General features: G+C 24.7%; 1 protein-coding gene across 2 annotated transcripts; it reads left to right on the top strand.

Moving 5' to 3' along the window:
* Positions 1–1675: 1675 nt before the first annotated feature.
* On the top strand, positions 1676–8603 carry LOC145843747 (uncharacterized). Of its 2 annotated transcripts, none has more exons than XM_082950964.1 (6): positions 1676–1766; positions 2307–2556; positions 4022–4159; positions 4233–4369; positions 4633–4699; positions 7478–8603. In XM_082950964.1, exons 1-6 carry the CDS (start codon positions 1728–1730, stop codon positions 7645–7647), a joined length of 801 nt encoding a protein of 266 aa, XP_082807090.1. In that variant the 5' UTR covers positions 1676–1727; the 3' UTR covers positions 7648–8603. The 2 variants fall into 2 exon arrangements, with proteins under 2 accessions (XP_082807090.1, XP_082807092.1); XM_082950966.1 differs by having other exon boundaries at positions 4233–4363.
* The last annotated feature ends 1193 nt before the right edge of the window (positions 8604–9796 follow it).

The raw sequence follows: 9796 nt of genomic DNA on the forward strand, positions 1-9796 counted from the left end.
ATTAAAGATTGAAAACGGACTGTCAAACAAAATAAAAACTAAAAAGTTTTTTTCAAAGATTTCATTAAATCACATAACTTTCAAGTAAAGCTTCATAAGTAGAAAGTAAAACAGTTTTTTTTTGACTTGTAGTTTGCACATTCCATAAGAAACTTTTTAAACTTTGATTCATTATCTTATCTAAAAAATTACCTAAGTTTAGTTAAACTTGAAAAAGTGTGTAATTTGTAAATTAAATTCATAAGTTATTTTGTAATAATCAAGGTTTTTGTATAAAAATAATCTATTTTTATATATTATTTTGAAAAAATATTTTTTAATACCACTGTTGCCCCTACCCTTACTCTTGGTTTGTAAGCAGTTCTCTGATTTGATAGGGTATAAATTGTGCGAGGGTTGGAACTGAGCATTTTTTCTTTTGAGATATACGCATTCAAACTTAGTGAATTCAATAGACTTTTTATTGAAGGCTCAAACTAAAATAGCAAAAATGTACTATTTCACTATATAATCTACCTTTTTCTTTAGTTTTAACCTGTTTTTTTTGTTATGTCCATTACTTATATTTAAATCATTATTTGGAAGGAAAATCTTTAATTTTGAAAAAATAATTTTTGGATAAACAACAATCATTTTTTTGTTTCTATTTAATTTTTTTTTATATCAAAAAATTTCTAACACTTAAACTCTTGAAACTATTTACAGAACGCTTGCTTAAAATTTGAGATCTCAAGCTCTATTGGTTCTTATTTAGTTTTTAAGTTTAAAAAACATAGAAAATAAAAAAATTGCATGGTTGATCTCTGTGTTTTTATTAAAACTATTTACAAATCAAATTGTATCTCAAAAGTTAATTTAAACTTTTATGTTATAAAAAAAGACTTATTTTTTGAATTTCATATAAGAGCCAGTGTTAGTTTTGACACGTACTCTTAATTCTTTGATTCATTTACTTTTTAAATAATACTTTTGGTGTAGTCTCTTAAACTTCTTTGTTATAGTTTTTTGTTTTCTGTCAAAATGTTTATACTTATAAACAATTAAAAGATTTAATAAAACTATAAACTTAATTAAAAGAATAAAAACATTAATTTTTCTCTTTGCTAATTAACTTTTGCTTAATTTTTTACAAACATTTTAAACAAAAAAAAATTAACAAAACAAATTAAACTGTTGTTTTAAAAGCTAGCAAGAGTTACAAAATTTCATTTTTACTTTTTTGCTTAACACAGGGTTGCCACTTTACCTGGAAAAACCTGGAATTTGACAATCTAGTCAAAAAAACCTGGAAAAACCTGGATTTTTAATAATTTTAAAAATGTTCATCAGTAAAATTTCAATTTAACTCAAAAATTCTATCATATAAATAAAAAGTTTTTATCATCAAAAGTTTTTTTTATTATAAAACATATTTAAAGTAGCTTTACAGCATCTTTTCGATATTTTTATACTATTTAACACAGTTTCTTACCTTAAACTTAACTTTAAACTTTAAACTAAAAATAGACCCAAAAATGTATACTTTTAAAAACCTGGAAGAAATTTGGAAAACCTGGAAAAAAAAAAAAAAAACTAATAGCAACCCTGTTAACAGTCAAAAAAAAAAAATTGAAACTCTTATCTAATTACTAAATATATGACCGTTTTTTAATATATTTGAATAAGTAAAATTATTAAGAATTTTTTTTCAGATAATACTTTTTAATATAATTTCAAAATACAGCACTATGGTAAAAAGTGTATTAGTTTTACTACTTCTTTCACTTGTAAGTTGGTTGTATTTTGTCAATTAATGAAGAAATAAAATTATTTTTTTCACTTATCTATTACTTTATACAAATTTATTATATTAGTATATAATAAATAAATCTTTTCATAGTTTAGGGTTAAAAAATAATAAGTTGATGGGCAGTCATATCTTTCTATTATTTATATAAAGTTAACAAAAGTTTTAAGGAAATCTTTTATATGTCAAAAAAATTGTTTATAAGCATTTAAATTCTTAAGTGTTAAGTATTAAAAGTCTATGAAAATGTTTTGTTTAAAGAGCAGTTTAAAATAGCAAATCCTTCAAAAAAACTACTATCTAAGAACATTTTTATAAAATTGTATTTAAAATTATTTAACTATGTTTTTTCTAAACATATGCTATTAGATATTTGATAACCTCAGTTTATTGTATGTTTTTTAGTGGGACAATATATATTTTTGTTTTATTAAAATTTATTTTAACTCTAGTGAGTAAGCTAATCAATAAAAACATTTATTACAATCAAACTGTAACATCTTGCTTATATAATTAATAGGTAGCAACACAAGCACTGCAACCTGAAGAGGACTATGAAACTTTAAAGGGGGAAAATCCAGAAGATCTCCCAGGCGATGTTTACACCGATGAGTATTACGTTGATGGAGTTGGATCAGGGAATTATGAAGAGTATGAAAATTACTATGGTGGTGATTATGAGAACAGTAAAGGAAACAATTATTACAATGGTGTTCCAGCTAATAGTGATGATGAAGATAATTATGGCAGTGGAGAATTAGCTTCTGGAGGTTGTTTATTTTATTTGCTATACTTTTTATTAAAAACAATTTAAGTTTATTGTTTAAACTAAAGTTTAAGCATAATAAGTTTGTGAAACATTTATAACTTAAAGATTTATTTAAACATTTTATAGACTTTAAAAGTTTAGTTCATGGTAGCTTTAGTATATTTACAGTTTATTTAAGGTATAGCTTAAAATTATTTTTATATAACTATACAAAACCTGATTAAAAAAAAAAACCTTATAAATATAACTTAAGTTATTGTTGAGAAATATCTACTAAACATTATTCGTTTTCTATTCAGTTTTAAAATACAGCCAGTTTTGTAAAGTCCAATCTTTACAAATAAAAAAAAAATGATATAAGTCAGTTTCTTTTATTGATTATACTCTAAATCCATTTAACGTAATCAATATCGACGCTTTTTTCTATAATTTAGAAACTTTAGTTCGAAAAGAAATGCCATAACGTATTTTCTTTTCAAACAAATTTCAAGATAGATTTATTTTTAATAACCATATCTATTTCGCTTTTTCTAATAGATAGTATTTAAGTTTTATGCTTTTTTGCTAATTTGCCTTATAAATATTTTAATTTTGATTGAATTTAATCAGGTATTTTTTCTCGTTTTTCTTAGTAAAATGTATAGGATATTATGTTATCTTACTCAACCCAGTTCTTTTACAATACCTTAAGTTTTCATGGGTTTTCACTAATCGTTTGCTTTTTAATTTATTTCTATTTTATAAGTTTTGGTTGATTTCTTAACGTATACTGTGTTATTAATAAATATAAGCATATATTCCATTATTTTATGAGCTTTGCGATTTTTTAAAACTCATGTTTTTATTGTTCATTTTGCAATTGTTTCATTATTTTTTTTAAATTGTTAGCTTTTATATGTTATTTTTATTAAAAAGGGTTTCAATTAAAAAACAAATCTAAATTAAAATAAAATTGTGTTTTAAAATAATTAAAAATTCATTCAGAGTTTTTATAAAACCTGGAGTTCTGAAAAAATTTGTAATTTAACAATTTAATCTAAAAAACTTAATTTTGAACTCAAATCATTAAAAAAACTTGTAGTTAAGAATAATTTTTACATGTAAAATTTTAAATATTGATGAGGTAAGAAAAATGTATAATATACAATTTTTTTTGTATCTTTTTTACAACTTTGTTAATTATAAAACGCATGTAGTATCATTACAGTATCTTTTCAATAGTTTTATGCAGTTTAAGACAGTTGTTGACCTTGAGTTTAATTTCTTACTTAAGAAAAAAATTTGTACTTTAAATATCCTGGAAGAAATTCATAATACCCGGAAATTAAAAAAAAACCTTTAGCAACCCTGTTCTTTTCAAACTGTAGGAATTCTTAAACTAGACTATTCGATCGTTTGAATTAAAAAAATTCTTAATAACTCAGTTTCAATATATATTGATGCTTGTATTCACAATTTTTTTTTAGACGACCAAGAAAACTACGATGACCTCGAAATTGTACCAGAGGTCGACGGAAGCGAGAAGACAACCGCTGCTGACGCAACAACCGAAAAAGTTGTGGCTACCTCCACTCCGCCTGTTGAAACGAAATCGTCCACTTTAAGTAGGCACTGTTCTACTTTCCTACTCTTTGATTTGAACACAACAGTTTACAGAGTTTAAATATAATTTTTCAGTCATTCCCAAGGAAGAAGAGGGCGAAATTGACGTTCCCACTACTTCCGCTCCCAAGGCCCCGCAAACACCTAAACGCAAGCACCCTCATCACAAGAAAAATAAGGAAGCTACTGAAAAGAAAGAAGAAGAAGTTAGAGTAAGATTAATTTTAAGATTACTTAAAAAGTAGTAAGTACAAAACAGTATAAATTTAAGGTTGTTTAATTAGTATTTTTTATTTTTTTAACAACTTAATCCAACTTTAAACTTTCTTTAAAACACTAAAAGATTAGTTATATCTTTACCGAATGTTTTAAAAAGCCTTTTTATGTGTTGCAATATCTTAAGGTTATATCTCATTATTATAATTTTATTAGTTTGCTAATATTAGTATGATAATAATTCCAAATTTTATTGCAGTTTGATATTGAAGTTGTTGAACAACAAGGATCTTCATTTAACTTGAGTGACGGTCATTTCTTAACAGGTTTGTTGTTTTTACTAATCTTATTATACTTTGATAAGACTATATTTTTTAACAAGGAAAACTAGGTATTAAATTTTGTGTGTCCAATTGTCAGTTTTCTGGGTAACAGTTAAAAAGGAGAATTAAAAAACAAAACAACAGGTATCATTCAAAATTAACTCTTGTAACTTACATGTTGTACATAGTGCTAATATGATTGTAATTCATACATTTTCTTCCTCTTAGTATTGTTTTATTAATTAACTTGCTCCTAGTATTGTCAACTCTTTAACATAACATAATAGTAGATGTTATCGATAAATTAAGAAAATTATTCCAATTTTGCAATATCTCGTGTTTCTTCTCAAATAGTAGTTAGTTTGAAGCTAAAGTTATATCCGTGCGTTTAGTATTGTTTAACATTTTATTTGATATACTCTTCTTCGAGAAACTACGTCCGACATATTCTACTTGAAATTTAATACTTAACAATTAAGGAAATTATTAAACAAAACCATCAAAACGCAAGAGTTTTGTTTCAAGCACGTTTTTTATACAAATGGTAACACTCTACTGCCATTGTTTAGATGTTATTTACTGTTTTGTTATTATTTGACAAGGTCAGCTCACGCTCACCGAAACCTGGTAGTTAAACAAAAATAGTGCATTAACATTTGTATTATCATAAAAATAATAACTCTTAATTTTACATTACTCATTAACTAATTTGAAATGAAAGAACTTATCGATATCAACCTTTGAACTTTTGAGTTTTGTTTATTAGATCAATTGTTTTTACCATTTATATGTTTCTACTTTAAAGTTTGATACTGTTTATTTTATCTAAACCTAAGTTACTTTAAGGCCCAGTTTATGTAAACAGAAAAAGTTCTTATATCAAACTAGGCTTTTAAAATCCTTATATTAAGTAATTTTTAAGTAATTGTTTCCTCAAGTTTTAAAAAAAGTGTAGTTTTATTTTTTAATTTTTATCGCGGGTTTATTTTAGTTTGATTTTAATCTAACAAGTTTTAGTGGTACAGCAAAGTTTCCAGTTAATTTTTACACTTGATAATTACGTCATTTTACATTTTAAACTTTAACGTTATAACTACATTATAGTTTTATTTCAATTTCATATTAGTTTAATTTAGTGAGATACTATTTTTGACAAGACTTACTTGAAAGTAGTCATATAAATTAAATAAAAAAGAAATTTGTTTTGTTAAATTTTGAAATGTAAGTAAAAACATAAAAGTGTTTCATTTTAAAAATTATATTCAGTGTTAGCAAGTTTTTCAGGGTAGAAAATCATAAACAAAACATACATTTTTAAAGTTAAGACATGTGTTAACGATTATTTAGAATAAAAATTTTGTTTTATAAATAGATAAGCCTTTTTTGAAGTTCATATGAATTTAATTAAACTTAAGAATATAATACCAAGCATATGATTTTCAAAAATATTGATATTCAGTTAAATATTTTATTTAAAGTTATTAGATATATTTTATGTTTTTAAATAGTTTTAAATAAGTTTTAACTGGCCTTTGTCTTTAAGGTGTTAGAGAAGTTAAGTCACAAGATCTTTGTTTATATTTTAAACTTTTTGTTTGTATTCTCGCTGAAAATATTATTCTATTTAAATTCCTGCTTTGTTCTAATCACTTATTAAGTTTGTGTTTTGATTGTGGACTATATTTGATAACCAAGTACAATTTTGTCAGTAGAGTTTTAATAATGTATTTTAGTAACAGTTAAATAAAATCTTAGTTATTTATCTACTTGATAAGCTCTGGTTCTTTCTTTTAGTTATTAAAATCTTATTCACCTTTTTTGTCGAAATAATGTACATCAGTTTGTAACATAAATTATAAAATTTTATTAGATTAAAATTTAATTTAAAATGTAAGGTTGCAATGGGAATAGTTACATGATTCAATTAATTATTCATAATTAATTAGTGGGCTTGTTTGTTATTATTTAGTTGGTAGGAATTATTTAGGCGTAATTATGTTGACAAGTATTTTAAAATACAGTTCTGCATTGTTTGCTTAAAACAAATGCTTTTAAAACTTAATACCATTAAAAAAATATTATTTTTTTGAACTTTGAACATGTGGGTGTGTATTAAATTTTTTATTTTGAAGTATTTTTTGTAATTATTCTCATCGGGGTATAAAATAAGTAATATTTTTAAATTTTGTGAAAAAAAAATAATTACATGGTATTTACTTAAAATATTTAATGTAAAACTACAATTTAGAATTTAATGTTTTATGTTTTTGTATTTAAATTTGTACTTTTTATATAATGTTTTATATTTATAAGTGTAAAGGTATACAGACGAACTGAAAATACATTCTAAAGTATTACCAATTTAAATTTATTTATTATATCTGTATTTGTGGTATTGCTCTAAAAATCTTTTAGTTCGTTTTTAAATTATACTAAAGTTATTAAATTAATACCTGTTTAAAAGTTTTTCTAACTAAAAAAACAAAACAATTTTTAACTAGACTTTAGGTTTATGTAGGCTATTTGTTTGTACTATGTTAAAAAACTACATATAAGACTCTTTAACTTAATTAAGGTACAAAACTATAAGCCAAGCTACAACTACCAAACCTCTTATTTTTTGGAACCTAACTACTAAAAATTACACATCTTCAACTTTTATTAATTTTCTTTGTGCCAGACAACGCCATCTCCTTTCACTTGTAAAAATAACTATTAATAATATTTTATATCATATCAGCACACTAGTTTTCAAAGCACTAACCATTACTTCCCTCACAGCCGCCATCATCGGAGGCTGCATCGGGTTCTTGTTCGCGGTGGCGCTCATCATGCTCCTCCTGTACCGCATGCGCAAGAAGGACGAGGGCTCCTTCTCCCTGCAGGACGGCAAGAAGAAGGGAGGACCGCCGGGGTACCAGTACAAGCAGGGAACGGAGTATTACGCTTAAAAAGTTTTGAAAAATTCCCACCAACGACTTCTGTGCGAGAAGGGGAGTCGTCTTCTAATCAGTTTTCAATAGTATTTTAGTCATTTTTTGGTTTCTACTTTCAACAGCAAACTTTTTTTCTACAATGTACTTTTACTCTTTCGCCGCGCGTCATTATTACTGTCATTTAAAATCAGTGGTGCATATTGTATCTAATTTGATATTTGAGTGGCCCAAAACAAAAAACACTTATTTTATCTGTTTAAAAATGCTAGTACATTTACAATCCTTTGAAGTTTTAACTTTATCTGGTATTATATCGCTTAAGTTTGAAAAAGAAAGTTATGATTTTCTGAAGCGTGCTATTCGAGTTTTAAGTTTTGTATCTACTTCTAAAATTTTATTGCATTAATTTACAATATCACCACATTAGTTTATGTAAGGGGCCAATATGATCAGCGCAATTAGGTAAACAGTTTAAGCTCACTGTCTTTATATTGAACTTGTGTTGTACATTTAAATGTGTGTCAGAACATTTTCATTTTTTGTTTTTGGAAGTACTTTTGTTTCCACAGTTGTAGATAATAAATGAAGATAAAGCTTCCATGTTTTTTCAATTAGTTTGAACTTTTAACTATGAAAAATATTTTTATGTTGTTAAGCGTTGCGGCACATTTTAAATATTTCTGAAAAATTCCACAAGTTGTTTTTAAAAGCTACATGATATTTTAAATAATATACACAGTTGAAATGCAAAGAAATTAAATCAAATGATAAACTCAAAGGTGCCTTGGGTTTTCAGGCTTTTATAAAAAAACAAGCAATTGTCTGTTTAATTAAATTAACATAATAATTTTTTTTAAAGACTATAAATCATGTTTTTTTTTTATCGGTTCATATGTTTTTTCTCAATGGTATTATTATTCGTCTTTGCTGGACAGACGTCAACAATTCATTAATAAAAGAATTAAATTTTTCATGTGTTTTATTCTACAGTTCTTTTTAAATAGAGACTATGTAATTTTGATTGAAGTTTCTAACTGTTAAAACTATTAATTTTTTTAGCACACATGGAGTTTAAACTTACGTTGTGCTAAATATAATTTAGTTTTAGATAAGAACTTTTTTCTTCAGAAGTTTAAGTTACGAAATATCATGTGCTTTTTAATCTTTTATGACTTAAATACTCCCTTTTGTATTCTATATACGTATGGATATGTATCAAATGAATATATAAAAATGACAGTGCTAAAAACAGTTCTTCCTTTTTATAACAAACAAAATTTACTAGTATAGTTTAAAAGATATGCGACAAAACTTGTTTTACTTTTCTACTCGAGTAAATAAAAATAGCAAATATATTTATATTTAGATTATATATATTTTATAATATTGGTACTTAACGTTTCTTTTGGAACTATAGCTAACTTCGCTTTTTATTTTCTTTTACAAGATTAACTACTTAAGAGCTTTGATTAAAAAAATGCTAATATTTTCTCATTTAAAAGAAAAACATTTAATTTGTTTTAATAGTTCAAGCACTATAAAATTTTTATAGACATTTATATCATGACTAATCGGTTAAAATAAATCTGGAAATGTTTTGTACAGAAAATAAAAGTTATACAATTCTCCGTATGATTTAGAAAAGTTGTTCAGAAAAAATGCTACTAAACTGAAGTATGAAGTAAAGTACTTAAACTTCATTAATAGTTTATTTTGGTACGCAAACTTTAAAAAAACTGCGGTTTTAAGTTATAATTGTAAGTGAACTAGTAACTTATATAAAAATTAAATGTTGTGATAAAATTTATTAAATTTGGTATACGTAATAAGCACCCTAAGGTCGTACTTAGAAAACAACATTACAATTAAAAACTTGTGTAAGTTTTATATCAGTTATTGAAAAAATAATAAAATGATTTAATACTTACCAATCCTAAAACTTGCATTAACAATCAACCTATAATTTTTTGCATAGATTTTAAGTTCTCAATACTTCCTGTAAAAGTTTAAGTCTCTAGATAAAAATTTCTTAAATAATTATAAAGAAAACTTACGAAGCGTGTAAATATACTACCTCTAATTTAAAGAAGCTAATGGAATTTTTGAGTTTTATTTTAAATGCTTATAAAACTGCTTTGATTAAACATAGTCTTACTTACTAAAA

Source organism: Thalia democratica, chromosome 9, assembly GCF_965202585.1.
Source record: "Thalia democratica chromosome 9, ktThaDemo2.hap1.1, whole genome shotgun sequence".
In the NCBI taxonomy this organism is placed as follows: Eukaryota; Metazoa; Chordata; class Thaliacea; order Salpida; family Salpidae; genus Thalia; species Thalia democratica.